The sequence below is a fragment of the Haliotis asinina genome, chromosome 9 (genome assembly GCF_037392515.1).
Source record: "Haliotis asinina isolate JCU_RB_2024 chromosome 9, JCU_Hal_asi_v2, whole genome shotgun sequence".
Taxonomy (NCBI): domain Eukaryota; kingdom Metazoa; phylum Mollusca; class Gastropoda; order Lepetellida; family Haliotidae; genus Haliotis; species Haliotis asinina.
This window is the reverse complement of record NC_090288.1, coordinates 10461969-10480072: the sequence shown is the minus strand read 5'-3', so window position 1 is coordinate 10480072 and position 18104 is coordinate 10461969. Positions and strand designations below refer to the sequence as shown.

General features: G+C 40.7%; 1 protein-coding gene across 2 annotated transcripts in view; it reads right to left on the bottom strand.

The window, feature by feature from the left end:
- Window positions 1-18104, bottom strand: part of LOC137296642 (universal stress protein YxiE-like) — a 32874-nt gene that overhangs the window by 14187 nt on the left and 583 nt on the right. The window contains exons 1-3 of one of the 2 annotated variants that reach the window (XM_067828455.1): window positions 18020-18104; window positions 14143-14229; window positions 8004-8030 (exon numbers count right to left, since the gene is read on the bottom strand). The exon at window positions 18020-18104 is cut by the window's right edge and continues 364 nt beyond it. In XM_067828455.1, coding sequence (XP_067684556.1) covers window positions 8004-8030; window positions 14143-14229; window positions 18020-18104 — 199 coding nt within the window. The remainder of the gene's footprint in view (window positions 1-8003; window positions 8031-14142; window positions 14230-18019) is intronic. The other variant, XM_067828456.1, reaches the window with a different exon arrangement.

The window sequence follows — 18104 nt, the reverse complement described above, 5'->3', positions numbered from 1 at the left end:
CATTTCACAGATCAGAATGGGCGAGACTACTGGCAGTGAGTAACTAATGCTTCCTTAAGCAATATTACAGTAGTATCACGACCTACTACACCACAACAATCACAGACTGTACCCATGGGGGCATTATTTTGTACCTGGATTTTCACCGCAATGAGCAAACACGCTAACCACTGGGTTATGCCTTGGCCTTGACAATCGTATTAGGTGTGTGTTGCAAAATAGAAGTTCATGGTTTCAGTGCAGTAAAGACGAACAGAGAACACATCCCTGAAGACTTATTCAATGCCTAACAAGGGCTAATCAGCTGATCACCCCAACCCTGACCGTCACGGTCCAAGATACAAGGTGTTCAACATCAATAAGAACGATACGACATTAATGACGAGTATGTTTTCTGTAACGAGAAACATGAAAACAACACGTCGGGGGAAGGTTTGACAGTAGCTGTCGCTGTACGAGTGATAACACATTCTCACTTAGGTTGTTTATCACCACTGACAGAGTATTGTGTTACAACAAGGGAAACATTCAGGTAACCTTGAGATCTAATCTATTGTACAACTTACAGGAAAATGTTTTATGGTGGGTGAGAACGAAGCGTACGTTATACTATACAAATAAGTTCCTGGCACGGAACTTGAGCACACTCCAGATCCGTGAATGGTTGCCTTGCCCCACAACACAGATTTCCCCGAGAGTCAAAACAAATGCACAAAACTGACACTCTGACCGTATAGATTGCCATAAATTAACACATAAATTAACACTAATTGCCACTCTGCAACATGTCAAGGCCGTTCATGTGAGAATGCACCATACATCGATTCGCATAAACACTTCCCGGGTTAAACAATCAACCTAATTAGACGCCGCTTTTATCAACATTTGAATCAAGTCACGGCGTGACAAGATAATAAGGGGACACGGAGGTAATGCTGTTTTTTGTGAACCTAATTTTGAGATTAGAAATCATAATCAAAGCTAATCAATATAGAAAAGACAGATCCTGGAATGGTATGGGGCGTTACTGCGCATGAGCGCAAGAGTTAGTTTAGTTTTACGCCGCACTCAGCAATATTCCAGGTATATGGCGGCGATCTGTATATAATCTGGTCTGGACCAAGCAATCCAGTGATCAACAGCATGAGCATCGCCCTACGTTATAGAAACCCATGTTACGAGAATCTAATCCGGATCTTCACGGGGCACCCCGTAAGAGCGCCATGGAGTATAACAGAATGCAAAACACCTTTAAGCTTCTTTGATCTTATGATGCTACCGTGATGAAGATGTCCATCACTCGACCACGAACCCGATCCGTCTAGACAATAACGCAGTTATTCTCTCCACGTGGCCTGATAGATCAGGGAAATATGTATATTGCCGGGAAGCGTGTTTGTGTTCATCATGAAGAGTAAACAGACAACGTCTATGGCATGTACATACAGCTCGGACATATGCATACCAGCGACTTGTGTCTGTCCTTGTCGGTAATCACCCAGGACAAATGTCGGCGTTGTTTACCTCACCGTCTATGGCATGTACATACAGCTCGGACATATGCATACCAGCGACTTGTGTCTGTCCTTGTCGGTAATCACCCAGGACAAATGTCGGCGTTGTTTACCTCACCGTCTATGGCATGTACATACAGCTCGGACATATGCATACCAGCGACTTGTGTCTGTCCTTGTCGGTAATCACCCAGGACAAATGTCGGAGTTGTTTACCTCACCGTCTATGGCATGTACATACAGCTCGGACATATGCATACCAGCGACTTGTGTCTGTCCTTGTCGGTAATCACCCAGGACAAATGTCGGCGTTGTTTACCTCACCGTCTATGGCATGTACATACAGCTCGGACATATGCATACCAGCGACTTGTGTCTGTCCTTGTCGGTAATCACCCAGGACAAATGTCGGCGTTGTTTACCTCACCGTCTATGGCATGTACATACAGCTCGGACATATGCATACCAGCGACTTGTGTCTGTCCTTGTCGGTAATCACCCAGGACAAATGTCGGCGTTGTTTACTTCACCGTATATGGCATGCTGCCCACAGAGTGGCGTGACTGTGTCATGTCTCAAAGTCTGTTCGGGAAACGTGGTATCATATACGATCAAGTGGAATAAATGGATTATAATCTGGAACGTGGATAACAGAAACTGATTTTGGAAAGTTTTATGTCTGAGCGATCGCGGGGCATCAGATGGTCACATGAAGAGGGACTTTTAACGCTAAAAACATTCACACAATCTGTGGTGACATGGTGATAGCACAAACATTGATGATAGTTACAAGCCCATGTGGCACGTGGTGTTTTCGTGAAACAATCATGCTTTTGTCTTTTTAATTCAGCTTGTCGTGTATGGAATCATTGAATTGGTGAGTAAGGTATTGAATCAGCGAATGGCTTTAGAGTACGATATAACGGCAGCAGACATCAGAAATGTGCTTCAGGCATCGTACCCATGTGGGGAATCGGGTCTGGGGGTTGACGAGCGAACGCTTTGACCTAAAGGTTGCCCAACCGTCTCAAATAATTAAAGGATAAGATTGAACTGTTGAACATCCAAGGCGACAAAGATACACTGTGAGAGAAAATTAGGTTGAGCTGTCTGCATTGCCATATTGCCATACATTGCGAGCGCATGTATGCGTGTGCATGTGCGTGCGCTTGCGCGTGCGCGTCTGTCTTTCTGGATCATGTGTTAGTAAGTGTGTGTGTGTGTGTGTGTGTGTGTGTGTGCATGCGTGCTTGTCTGAATGCGTGTGCGTGTGTCTGTGCAAACCCAAATTGAAGTCGTTTAGGCCATTCGGTATTTTCCCCAAAGAATTCGTCTTCATTAACGCATGTTAGGACTAAAGACTAAATGCACTCTGTTGTTTATTTACATATATATAAATATTTACACACATGTCCAGCACGGCCGGCGCTATCGATTCAATGTATTCGCCTGCGGGACGAGCATTTAACAACTGAATAACCGCATCTCACTGATATCAACAATGCTGAGCTCGTACAGTGGTTACCAGGGGCAAGAGATTTCTTATTATAGGTATATTTATGAAGTTTACTTTATCACATGATTTACCGTGTATTGGTTTCCATGGTCTGTTATCGATTCCTGTTTATCTCAGAATCACGTTTTTTAATGAAGCAAGTCTAGAGTTCCTCATGTTTCCCATTTCAATTTAAGAGGAATAATTATTTCTTGTCATCAAAATTATACATATTCGGGCACAAACCTTAGTCTAGTCCAATAGATGCCAGGAGGTACCAACATCTATAATTTGGCTGCATCAACTAGCTGTGATGCAATGAGGCAAGTGAGGCAGGCGAGGCAGGCGACGCAAGGCCACCCCCAAGGGTCACCTTAATCTTTCCTCTAGTTGTGGAGGGGCGGAGAGCGTACAGGACCTGTGTACATTACTGCACGCGCGCAGCATCGCAGCAGAGTGTGTATGTCTGAATGAGTGTGTGTGATAATGTTTGTGCATGTACATGTTTGCGCGTTCGTACGTGTGTGTATGTGTGTATGTGTGTATGCATTTTGTCACGAAGTCACATTGAATATAGATCGGCCCAAAATATTTTAAAATGGATCATTGGACAAAAATGTATTTGTCAAAGTATTGTATCCTGTTCTCTACCCCTTTCAAAATTAGACTCTATGTCATATTTTAGAACATTGGACCTAGCATCTCATGATAAACTTGCAGAAAAAGACAGAACCTAAACAAAGTTGAGTTATGTCCCTTGTTTTGGTACATCTGACACAGGGATTGGAACAACCAATTATACTCTGCACGTGGACATGTGCAAGGCCCCAGGGAGAAGACAGATCTGTTCACCAGGTAATTCAACATCATTACTGTAAGAAATTAAGATTATGTATACAACAATCTAGATGGGCTCCATATGTATACCTACGTCTTATGTCTATATGTAATACGCGTGATAGTCAAGCTAACTTATTCCTCTGTGACATTGGTCAAACATGTATTTCGTTCGCAACAAGATATAGATATGGCAATTTAGTTTCCCTTGTTATTCCAAAACAGATTTTAAATAAACGTCAGTTTGTGCTTGTTTTGTAACAGACAGCTACACTCAGTCTATAATTCCATGACTCTTATTACAGTACGAGGCATATAACGGTAAATACATGACCAAAGTGGGCAAAACTACATGCACCTGCTATTCTTTAATCTTGTGGAGCACTTGGCAACAGTTTGCCTGCAAAAATGCTTGCAAGGTCATAACGTGATGCGTGCGGAAATGTTAGTTAAATGAATATACATGTTTGACTCCTACGAACAGCACGGGAGGGTTTAGATTACAAGACTAGATGATTCCTAAGCCATTTCTATGCTATTGGATGCATGACTGTGTAATCCTGTACAGAGATGGTTAGAAAAAATAAATAAAAAATATAATGTTACAATATATTATCATAAAAACACATATGTCATACGTCTTTACAGATTCGCGGTTACGCGAAACATATACAGTTCCATAACGTTTATACTTTAGGCCAAAGGTTAAATACAAACCTGGCATACAATTAGCAGTATGCTAGAAGACAACATATTGAAAATACCCAAGTGTAACATTAATTAAGACATAATCTGTTACCCAACTTAACATGGGATGCTTACGAGGAAATGTGAAATATACAACATAGTGCAATGTAGCAAATACATCTGTCTGACAGGTCTATCGCAGAAAAACCTTTTCTTTGAAAATTAGGGTCTTGAAAACTCCAGAATATTCAGGTATATGAGAGCGTTCAAAGAACACCTTGATGTGTTGTGTAAGGGGATACGGGGCGAGCACACAACATCTCTCCAGAAATTCTGTTGAGTAGGGGTAATCACCATACTCCAGATGCTTCTCTCCACCAGGTACTGTAGCTCACCCTGAGGCCAGCCGCAGTATGCTGCTGACAGTTACTGCACATCTGTTTTCTATCTTGCGAACAGTTTAATCAGGAAATTAATGTGTTAATGTTACATCAAACGTTTATGGAGTAATTACAACGTAGCATCTGAATCCGCCCCGAGTTAGATGAACTTAAGCTGGTGGCATGGCAGTCGCTGATGGGTTTGTTAGCACATGCCTGTCATATAGTGATACTTGTAATTATAATGTTAAAAATGCACATCTCTGTTGTGCACAGATCCACAGTTCCCAGCGTGTTCATGGCAACACATCTAAACATCTAGGTGTGTGTAGTAAACAGTGAGACTGATGTTTAGGACTCCTGACACAGAGAAAAGAAGTGAGACGTGGGCTGGTTTTAAAAGCATCCAAATTTAAGAGACTGTTTCACAGGATCGTACGACCGCAGTCGTTAGTAGTCATTTCTTATAATTACGGAGATGTGATCGGATGATGGTAATGCATCGGAATGTGCGTGAAGTGAAGCGTCAGTAAAGGAAAAACCCAGTGACTGTAGTGCCTCCTTAGTCGGTCTAACAGTCCCTGAACCACATTATGTTTCCTACTGCCTAGTCCTCACCTCAAGTCCTATAAGAAGGAAGTCTACGTTTCCCAAAGTTCAAAACTCACAACTCATTGAAACTCTTAATCAATTTAGATGGGTTTATGTGCTACTGTCAAAACTATATATATTCAGAGAATATGCATGAGTCTCCGCATTCTCTGCGCCTTGATGTATGTCTGTGGACTTATCGACATCTTGATAGCCACTTGGCGAATCGTATTCTAGTATCTAATTCACTAGGATGTGTGTGTGTGTGTGTGTGTGCGTTTGTGCGTGTGTGTGTGTGTGTGTGAGAGAGAGAGTGCATAAGTGAGTAAGAAGGTTTTGGATCATTTTGATGTGTAAAATGAAATGTTATTTGTTTGTACCTGCTTGGAAGCAGTGAATGAAATGGTGCCATGTCTCCGCTTGTATTGAAAACCCCAGACTTATTCCTAACATTGGTGGATCTAGCTGTAGTTAACGCATGTCAGCACCCATCTTCCTCACACGACATGTAAAATTATATAGATTGTATTGCATGACATATCAGCACGCGTCACAGAACGGCGGTATTCGGGCTGTCTGAAGTATTATCGCAAAACTATCGTGAACGCATTCAAACTGAAAATATATGGAAATAGTACATAGATTATTTATACCCCATTTTCATGTATTATATTGTTCACCATCTACTCGCAAATATGTGCATATGCTTGACAGCTGTAGACAAAAAGCCTGATCTTTGAATGAACATTTTTTAAGATTTAATCACTCCTTTGCGAAACTGTGTATTTTCTTTGTACACGTGTCCTTCATTGGCCTTTCCCAAACAACGTGCGAAAACCAACGTATCGAGATATGTAATACCTACACGTACAGCGATGCACGTGGAGATCAAGAGAGTGAATTTGCTTTTCATTCTTATTTCTAAATATACGCAAATGCTGGTAGACAGTATTGACAAGACGCCGAACTCACTCGATGAAGTCGGCAATAATTTGTAAGAAGCGCGGGCCACCCACACAAATTACGTCGCAGTTTATTCTAACTTCTTTGTCCAAATATCAATTCATGTGTCAGTGGGACAGTTACTGTGAGCAGTTGCACCTGTAATGCTCTTGGATCAGCAACATCGTCTACATATACGCTACATCAGCAATCGGGCCCGTAATGCAATTTAAACAATTGAAGGTCTTGTCGTGTCAGGTGTATTCACACAAGTATGTGCGATTCAGTAACGCCTGAAATAGCTCTAAGGATTAGTCACGATAAAATGATACGGAATTGGTTACAGTGCCACAAGCATCCCTCCCTTCCACGGATAACCGTCTCTGAGAAACTGCATTCGTCATCCATCCCCGTCATAAAAGGATATATGACACCAGAGCACTATAGACTAATCAGTCCATATCATTTACGGCAGACGGTTCTGTTAGCATCACAGGCAAACAGTGATGAGAATTTCCTGACAGCATCACTAACAATTAGTTACGACACCGGGTGTTATCACTAAGGACACCTACTCTGTTCTGTTAGTTTCTTCCACGAGAATGCCAAGGATTACGTTCTGTGTTTAAATCAAATATTGACCAGCCGACCAACCGACACTCGAACCAAGTTTAAGTGGAACAGAAAATAGTAAACCCACAAAGCAACAAAAATTCCGAAATTAATGAACATAATTTTCATATCAATACGTCGGTGGAAGTTGGTAGAACATGTAACAAGCTCGATAAGACAAGAGAAACCAGTGGGTTAATCTGCTGACGGCGTGTTATTCAGTCTCAGTAAATATAACACACAGCATAAACAAAACCGTCAGTATAAACATAGCTGCTCATTAGGTGTTGATTTAATGAGTTTTGCCACAGGCAACTGCCTATTCGCCGTGCTGATGAAACACTCAGTAATGCAACGAATAATCAAAAGCATAATAAAAAAAGACGACACAAACTGCTTCAATGTAGCATATTAGTACTTAACACCTGTTATGTAATTACGTCAGAGAATGGCATATAATGAGAATGGTAATACAACTATTACACATTAAAAAAACAGAAAGAAATTGAAGTGGTTTTAGTAGGTAACTGAAGCTTTAGGGTGAGTTAGTGAAGCTGCTCAGGCTTATGAAAACATCATGGAACGATATCAAGGCTATGGTGCTTAGCCGAATCAGCCTCTATGGCTAAGATAAACACAGTTACAAACCGTTAACTGAATGAATATTCCAAAAGGTGATAAGAAGACAAAGGAGCGTTTTGCTAAATTTATATTTCTTGCACTATTACTTCATGTAATAATCCAGAATGCATTAAAATATTATTTACAAATGACAATGAGTTTTATGACACCGTTGATGAAAGCATGCCATAACTGTACCAGCGGGATCGTGACCTCCAGGAATAAGGCTTGCTTCATTACCATGCAATAACTGGTTCCAATTTATAGAACGACAATATAGCTCGGAGTTTGATAAAACAGAACAGAGGCGTCACAATTGCATACCCTTCTTTCCACTTGCATTCTGGGAACCTGAAGCAGAAAGTTACATGTTGGAACTTATCATCTGCAAGAACAAATCATGAACTGATGACGTTCATGGTTTCATCCAGTGAGGCTCTTCCCACAATACTCCCTTGTAAGGAAACGAACCCGGGACTCCTGTAACATCTGTAAATGCTTTATCCACTGGTCTAAGTCTCCGTTGCCACTATTATGGGAAAATATATGGTGAAACGTTACAGCATATTATGAAAGGCAATACGTTATGACGGGCCACGAAATATGACAAAACCTTGCAAAATATTAATGAAAGTTAAATTAGTGAGAGATCATTCGCATTTAATCTGACCCGTCATAATGTAATTACTCTCTGACTGATATTATACACGCACTGATATCTGACCACATGGTAACATTTCTGATAACAGTCGTGTTGACACCGCCATCAAATCACAGGAATCCTCTAATCAGTTACATTGTATGTCTGCAATCACAACTAAAGGAGGAATATAAGTGCAAACAAATCAGCGGACTACACAAGTGTACTGAACCTGAAATGGCCTCCTCGTGTAAACAATGAAAGCAAATAAACATCGCCATAACTTAATTAAATGCACAAATAGTTGGCAAGATCATCCTGCCTATGAGTGGTGGTTGGTAGCAAGTAAACGTAGGTCCAGAGGCTGCAGTTTAGACAGAGCGCAATTGCGATGCACAACATTCATCAGTAAGAGTAACAAGCTTTCAGTCGTTCCCGGGACACCCACAGTTTGACCTCGCGGTGACCTCCTGATTTCTATATATAATACCTATTGTGCCTGGAAAGTAACAATTTAATCCATTTGGTGTTGGCTTCCACGGTCGGATAAAGATGATAAGAGCCATCAATCGTGATTATACTACTTCAGTCATCATCGGGAATAAATAGTTCCTCCATTGGCCAAATTATGTCTCATCTGGAATCCCGTGTGATCTGCGATGGGTGGGTTGGGGATAACACTTCCCATGTGTGAAGAACTGAGGGGCTTGTTTGGTAAATAATATACTCAATATACTTAATACTGTTAATACACTAAATGATATTGGAAACAGAATTGATATTAACTATGTACAGTGGGTTGGTTTAACGTCGGTGTGGATAGCATTACCCATGTAGCATTTCAATTACACACTGACATCTCGGCGTAATGCTTGAGAGTCGTAATGGTGAGTGTTGCACTTTGGAGAAACCCTTGAGTTTATGGTGCTGTAAAACCAAAGATATCTGTATCAGAAGGTTCGTGATTCAATGCATCAATCTTTATTGTAAAGAAATAGATTAGGGAGTTTCAAAGCAAGTGAAAACGCAACAAAACCTATCATCATCTGTGTAAATCAAAGTAACTAATGGCATATATATGACATGAACAAATGCATTGTTCTTCCTCCTTTAGGAATGAGCAGACTTCTGAATAAGCTCCATCTGTTTCAGTAACGAAGGTGAAAAAGGACAATGACGTAATTGCTGTTTCACAACTCATTCTTAGACAAGGACAAACATATACGTCTGTGATAACTGTTCCATGTACAAGAACACGTACGCGTACTATAGGATAAATCCTTATCACAAACAGATAGGCACATGAAAGGTCATAAGGCAACACCCAGTATTACAAAGACATCCCTGTGAGCCTACACACGGGCGCCTGGACCTCCATCGTTCCGTTACACAGCATCTCATTTTACCATCCAGCATCAAAGACAATAATCTGTCAGTGTAGGACCAGAGTTGAAAATACTCGGTGGGGTCGGGGATTAGGGGTAAGAGACATGGTGTTTTTTAACACGTACATTTGTTGGTAAAGAAGGTGATGCAATGGAGCACATGGAACGAAGAATTCGGCTATGTAGGTATAACCTTTACTTATATTTATACTACAACAGCTTACTGTATGAGCAGCACAACCACACATTGACGCTAAAGCATGGGGTGAAAACCTCTTACCACCATGTGCTTGCGCTGACGGATTGTGTACATATTCTGGTGATATAAGGAACCCTCAGACATCCTGTGAGTGGGAGACAGATTGTGTAGATATTCTGGTCATACAAGGGACCCTTACTTTGCATCCCGTGAGTGGGATGAACACTGTAATGTTGATTAAAACGTCAGTGTGGGTTATGATAGTGCTATCAGAGATAGTCCTAGCGTCAGTATGTTGCTGGTGAAAAGGCCTTTCGACGAGAAGAAACATACATGATAATACACGAACCATGAGTTTTCTGTAAGGAGATATATTTAATGCAGTTATAAGGGTTATGTAGTCTACTAGTTTCAAAGGTGTTATCGAGAGAGTGGGTTAATATAGTTTAACGCTGCATTTCCCCACATCCCTCGGCGAAGAGGGAGACAAGGAATATCCAATTATACCCACAGGGGAAATCAAACCTGTGCCTAATGTACCGTTAACGACACTAAACCAGTAACAGCCACAACAACAAACAACAACAAAAGCACTTATGCACACAGCTTTTCAGTAATGTAATAAAAAACAATACGCAAAAAATATTTTTTAAGAAGTTATACTTTAAGTATGACGTGTTTCATTGGAGGCATATTTGGATGGAAAGGCAAAGGAAGTGAGTCAATAAAAATAATCTCACAAATAGAATAAGACTGATAACGTTAACTTGAGGCAGTCAAAACGGTTTTGGTCTGTACCCGACAAATGCAAGCGTGAAAAAAAACATGGGCAGAGCATCAAAACGGTGATGTGGAGGCAACATTTCGGCTGTTTTACTGCAACTGAAACTGTTCCCTTGGGACCAGAGTCCGTTACTTAACTGTTCACATTATTTTGATTCGCCTTGGGCATGCAAAGGTAAATTAATACTTATGCCAAAGATGGGTAATGTGCCTGATCTAACAGTAACTATTACATATCTTACAGATCAGTGTCATCATATAATGATATATGATCTTTATGGAGCAAAAAGGCAGGAACAAATGTTGTGGGGGCAAAGATAAATACTTCAAACTTATCTTTGAAGAGGAGAACACTTACCACCATGATCATTGTGTTGGATAGACTACAAAAAGAAAAAAAAATGATTCTGTAAATGTACCCCTCGAATGAAATGAATATTACCGAAATGTATTGTCCTCCCTGAGCAATAAGTTCTTTGTCTGGTCAGCGCTCAATTATTTACCGACCGCAGCTGGAATATTGCTGAGTTAATCAACAAACAAAACTTGTGTTTTGCTCATCAAAAAGGATTGCTGTCACCCTGGACCTCCTCAGGTCACAACCATAACATATCCTATTCAGCTCCTTCATATAGATGACCTTGAACGCCTTGCCAGTGGAGAATTCACACTGAAATACAGATTTTCCTTCCTCTTTTCCTTCCATTGACACTATCATGTACTTTGGTCTCGACAAATGCAAAGAGAGAGGACCCGTGTGTTTTCTGGACGGTAGAGCTGTTGTTTATCTCGTGGAGTGCCCCGACCTATACTTACTTTGGGAAACGGGTGAACGACAGACGACAGACGACAGATGACAGAATAGCAATATAGAGGACAGAATCTCTGGCGTTCTGAGTTGAACTCTCCCAATACAATCGCTTTGTCCGTTTATTCTTGGTCTGTTGGTGATATTGATTTGACAAAACAAGAATTTCAGGGAATCTACACCTTGAATTATATCCAAGATTTGATCCGCTTGTCTTACAATTGCATGTCATACTGGGCTGGGAGGGCACAGATGATTGATGTGAACCGCTTCATGAAAAGATATGAGTTCACTTTTCCACATGTGCGTGTCAGATGATCCTCTTAGAAGCATTTAGAGGCTCATGGTTAAGGCGTCTAGTAGTTTTTGCAAACAAGACAAGGATTTAGGACAGAATCTCAGTGTCAGTGTTGGTTCTGAAGTTGGTCGATACAGAAATTAATGGCATCCGAGGGAAGTGCCATATCAGATTGGCACAGGTTACTATTTACGACCACTGCATCAGTTTTTGTACACTGAACTGGATGTACATGCACGAAGGCATGAATTTCGCAACAGAAGGCGTTCTGTTGAATCCACACTCGAAACGACCTGATCAAATCTAAATATATTATTTACAAATCCAATGTACATTATGCAATGTAACGGAACTGCCTTTCAGTCTAGGACGTCCAATGTTGGCGTACGAAGCGGTATTATGACATGGCTTGGCCGTCATAATAACCGTCTTTAATATGCTTGTGTTGCTGGGTCGATCCATGGAAAGACACAGAATACGTGGAGATCGTCATGAATAATAATTGTGATAAATCATATTCTTCGGAATATTCCCGAAAAGACATATTGAGGCCTATAAAACTACAGTCTACATATCCTCCGAAAAATTCTTCGTGGGTTCCTAAAAGCGCTTGCCATTTACTGTTTCGATTGGTGGGTTGGTTTGTTGTTTAACGTCACACTCAGCAACATTTCAGCTGCATGGGGGCGTCCTGTAAATAATCGAGTCTGGACCAGACAATCCAGTGATCAAGAGCATGAACAATCCATCCATACTCCATATCTCTGTAAGGTATACAATTAAAGCTGCAACCACGGACGCCATAATCATAATCAACGCCATACTGAAACAAATGTGATCATGCAGACTGAATCACACTAACCAGAGAGCAGTTACATCAAACACATGAATCCACACAACCTTTCTGAACAAAGCACCAAAGGGCAGGCAGCCAGAATGAGGCATATCACATATGACATAGTTGATGTTTTAAACCTGCAAAGTCGCAGTGCACTTTGTCAGAGCACGTGCGCTTTTCTCCGATAGAGAACGCGGGCCTGCACGAAAACCTGCGGGAAATAAATACCTGCGGTAATACCTGCAGGTATTAGCTGCAGGAACGCCTCAACAACCTCGACCTGATGGGCGAGTATGCCATTTCATTCAGTGGAAACTAAACAGTTACAGACGCAACGTTGATAAAACTCTTAAGACGTATAATGGGTACCTTTGGCTTAAATGGTTTATCACTTACGAGACAAGACCTTTCTTTTTGGCTAAATATAAGCACCCTTAAATGTTAAAAGTAACGTTCTTGTTTGGTCATAAATGTTTCAACACAGTGTCTGTAATGTCCTCCTGTGTAAAAAGAGATGAAGTGCTGTGCTCATAAAGAGTTTCTCCACTCTGCCTTCGATGAAGTACCCTACCATTTCGACATACCAAGATTAGGTATCTTGAGTCTTTCTACTAAGGAATAATTGACTTGCTGATTGTAGGATTGCATATCAGCAATGTCGAATAGCTTAACAATACAAGGTGGTAATAGGCACGGGATAATGCGTCAGTGAGGCAAGCTTACAAGCGATATTATCTCGTTCTCACTCTATACATTTTCGCACAGGTAGTGTAATGGTTTTTGTCGTATGACTTTGTCAGTCTGGACAAGACTATGCGATGATTATTTTCACTGTATCCAACACAAAATGAAGACTTGCCGCTCAAATAAAAATATACGTATTTTTGACTTTGCACGACGCTCTCAGAGATTGTGTTTTCGAAGGTTTTTCCTACGAGATGAAATGCTACTTGCCGTGACTACACAACATGGTCTGCATCTCCACAGTACGCGGCTGTGGTACTGAGAGATGGCAGGTGTTTCTGCTGTTGGACCAGTTCCATAGTGGCTGTCATGACAACACAGATGGTTTAGCACGTAACCCATGCTATTGTACTAATCTAAGCCCTAGCAAACTGGAGCACAACCCTGTCTTACGTGTGGAACTTAACCGTGACAAGATGAATTAATAAGAGCCCGAGCGAGCTAAAAAGAAACTAACAGACTTTATAAGTAAGTTATGTTGGCTCGAAGACAAAATAGCATTTTAGCCCGGAACCTTGATTTTTTCTCCTAGTTGTTATGTATCAACGTATATCACTAAGTAGATGGAAACAGTCAGGCTACAAAAAGTATTATTTACAATATTTCTGTAAGGACACGCCAGTGTTTTAACAATTGAAATGATAGTCAATTCTAGCTGGAATATATGGAACCAATCGCTAATAAATAATGTTAATATGTATGCAGTTGACACATCCATGTGACGTTTAAGTTACAGTTGATTGCCACATGTAGCTTTTCATCACCTACTTGCATCACGAAAATCCTCAGCTTGATGGTCCGTGCAGTGAAGAATGATGACAAAGTTTTCAGGTCGATGAATATAATCCTTGTACCCTGCAAACAGAACGACACTGTAAGGTGTGACGGTGGCTATTTGTTTAAAGTATATGTTTACTGTATCCTATAACAGATTGAGTGTTATAAAAATAATCCAGAACAGTAAACTTGATCCAATTCTTTATAAACTTTAAAAGTTACATTTTCAGATTTTTGTTATATGGGAATAAACAACGCGATCAGGTGAGTCCGTTACCGGTACATTATTGTACACGAGGAAAATAGTGAGTGAGTATAGTTTTACGTCGCCTTTAGAGATATTCTAGAAATGTCACGGCGGAGGACGCCGGAAATTGAATTCACACGTTTTACCCATGAGTGGAATCGAACTCGTCCTTAGGCGTCATGAGCGAATGCATTACCCAGTGGGCTATCCCATCACCCACACTAGGATCTTTATTCTCGAAATGCTAGCAGCGCTAAGAATTGTTAACTTTGATCGTAGGCAATGTGTTAAGAATCGGCTTAAGGGGTTCGTAGGGTTGCGAACGTTTCGAGAATAGCTAGTCAGGAAAATAACGTGTTCGTGTATTTGGTCACTGCACATTGTGCCTTAATGCTCCAGTTACATAAGAGCAGCCGGTGCCCATCTGACGCACAGACTCACTGAACAGGTCTGCCATCTGGACTATAGATACAAAACAGATCTACTACACCTGAAGCGGTAATTGCTCTGATACAGCTCCTCATACAAAATGTAACACTCCGGTATAAACATCCACAAACAGAAGCAGTCGGATATTGCAATCTTATGGAAGCACACCGCTTTGAACATTTAACACATTTTCTCAAAATCAGCACACGTGACTACCATTCAGAGTCCGGAAATGTCTGTTTTTTATAAGTGACGATTATGTGTATGCACCTAGAGACTAGATGTTGATGAGGTGAGGTCACTGTAACCCTCACGTCGAAAGCAATAGAATAATCACTCGGCATCACCTAAATGTACTTGACATTTGTGTTCAGAAATATGTTTTGCTTCATTTTTATGTGGTGGCTCTTTAGGGGCTTCGCCATGTCGCCCTGAGGAATTGAAGTGATGTGATAAAACGATCTTACAACACGATGTAACGATATCAGAATACTGCAACAAAGCGATATTGTGACAGGACATGACGATATGGTGATACAGCTTGAGGGTGATATCTCAGTTTCGTATCGTACTAGGGCCAGTTTCTTAGACCAGTGGTTAAAGCGTTCGCTCGTCACGCCGAAGATCCGGATTCGATTCCCCACATGGGTGCAATGTGTGAAGCCCTTTTCGGGTGTCCCTCGCTGTGATGTTGCTGGAATATTGCTAGAGCCATACCGTTATATGGTTAAAACCGTAAAACCATACTCACCCACTCAGGAATACATGACACGTGTTCATACAGTTGTCATTATTTGGGTTTATTTACCTTAATACGAAATTACGGGTTTGTTAAAAGATTATTTTTACTATTTTTAAAATTAACTATCGTAGGTGGGCAAATGAAAAGAAAAATACCTAAATATTCCATCGTTTACGTTACACCATCACGCACGGTGCTGTTGACCTCTGTAACGCTACATTTTCATGCCCGGTACTCACACTAAACGATAGCGTATTTCTGTTACATGTATCAACACGTATGAACATAATCATATCATACGCATATTAATAATATTAAGCCTGTTATGATGATGCAAGGTGTACACCTCAACATTCCCATCTTCGTGCTATCTGCCCCTGGCCAGAATATCAGATGCTCGATTCTGTGGTTGCACGATATATAAAGAATGACAATGTTAAAAGATGGTAATTGTTGTTGCTGTGCCGACATTAAGGGGATAAAACAAGGGAGGTAAATTGTGCCGAAGTAGGATATCCATGGCAATCTTTGGCATAGAAGATCTACAATTTCATTAGGTCACTATTTTAATTGCCATTAGTCCCGACTGGTACCAGAGACACAGACGCAGACGCAGAGGCAGACACACGTACATTAACATGAGGTCTATGATACGGAGAGGCATTAGGAGAGAGCGAGAGAGAGAGAGACCTTCATATTCATAGCTGTAGGCTTGTAAAAATCTTTACCACTAAATTTAACCGCACATCACCTAACCTCCGGAAGCAAGTACATACGGTAACTCCCTACAGTCTATCACGATATTTACCTTCTTGTACAAAATATAAACACAGCGCTTTGCTTCTCGCTGATGGGCTAACCTGACGCTAGGTTCTCGGAGCGTGTGAGTGTCTTACTCGACCGTGCCACAGAGAACGGGGGGTTTACTCAAGGCAAAATAGCTATATGGTAAATAAATTAACACCTGATGACTGGCATTTGCTCTGGATAAACACTATCAAAGCCCTCGACATTAAGGTGGAAAGTTTCTTTTCAAAACCTGCACATCCCGAGTTTACACAGATGAACTGTGTTATAGAGTTTATCAGACCGCAGGTTTCTGATCTGTGTAAAATCATTCACCTCCTTTAAGTCCAAAGATGTTTTTTTTTAGCATTAAAGATAGTGTGTTGTGTGTTTTTATTGGGATTTCACAATGACTGGCTTTCAATGTAGTTATACCTAACAAAAGAAAAATGGATATTTTAAATAATTTTAATGCTTAAACTATAATCTGTATCTGAAACGGAATATTGCTAAAAATGACTAATTATGACATGTGGACCAGGTAGTTCATTATTCATTTTCACTGTTGCCCAGTGATATAGTGACACATCTTTCCTCATTCCACTTGAGAATTGATTTAGGATATTGTTTTAAACATATTTTCTTTCACGTGTACTATTGTCCTGAGTAATATTCAAGAATACTCCTGATAGCATTGCAAGCCTCTATCGCTCTCACAAGAATGCACCAACTGAACTTAGGTTTAAATATCAAGATATCTTATCAGTGAAGATGGGTTATGTGTGAGAGTACACATGTACTCCAACATGTCGTAATACATAATTATCTCCAGAATAAACACTAGACTAATGCGTTAATGGTGATAGTGTAACTGCACGGAACTGATTGAGTCCGGTGCTCTGAGGAGATCCCGTTAGTTGAGTGGCGCCACATAATGCCAGGTGTTGCACAGGTGTGCAGGTGTCATGAGGGCAGAGAGGTTGGCGTGTTCTGTGCACAGAAACATGGCAACAATGCATAACCAGTAGGGAGACTGGCACTGATATAATCAGCTGTACCGTTTCGCTCGAATGGTACACCTTGCATGTGTTATAACGAGGCTATATTTGGAAAATGTTATGAATGTATGATTGTATGTTTTAATATGAGCAATCAATTATTTGCATTTTGATTTCGAAAATGACATACAAATCTCATTACCGTAGTGTCTTTTTGCCCAGGTAGGGTAAGTGCAAATTGAGAGAGACTGTGTGGTTTAACGAGGATTTAAAGTGTATTTTAGTATAGCACAAGGTTTATGTGGAATGCATGTTGTAAAGGTTTGCTGTTTGAAACACACGAATGCGGGTATGATACTGACAACCTTAAGCGGTCATGTTGGAATCAAACACGGGATCACATATTTCAAGAAAAGTGACAAGAACCAATAACGACGCCTTACACAACATGGCCACCCGTACCATCATTAAAGAAACTGTAATTTAACTGTATTTATACTTTATAGTAACCTGTTGATGCTGGCAGCGTTATAACAGGGTTCAGCGGGAATGCACAGAGAATATACGTATACAGTGACATTGCATATCGCTCCCATTTCCTGAAATAGTACTATCCCCAGCCCAGTGATTATGTTACATGTAACACCATGTAAGCTGAATACTTACAGTTAAAAGCATATTCGGAGAACTCGGTGTTATCAGCTGCTAGGAGGACAATATGGTGAAAGGAGGACATATCGTGTCGCTTGTC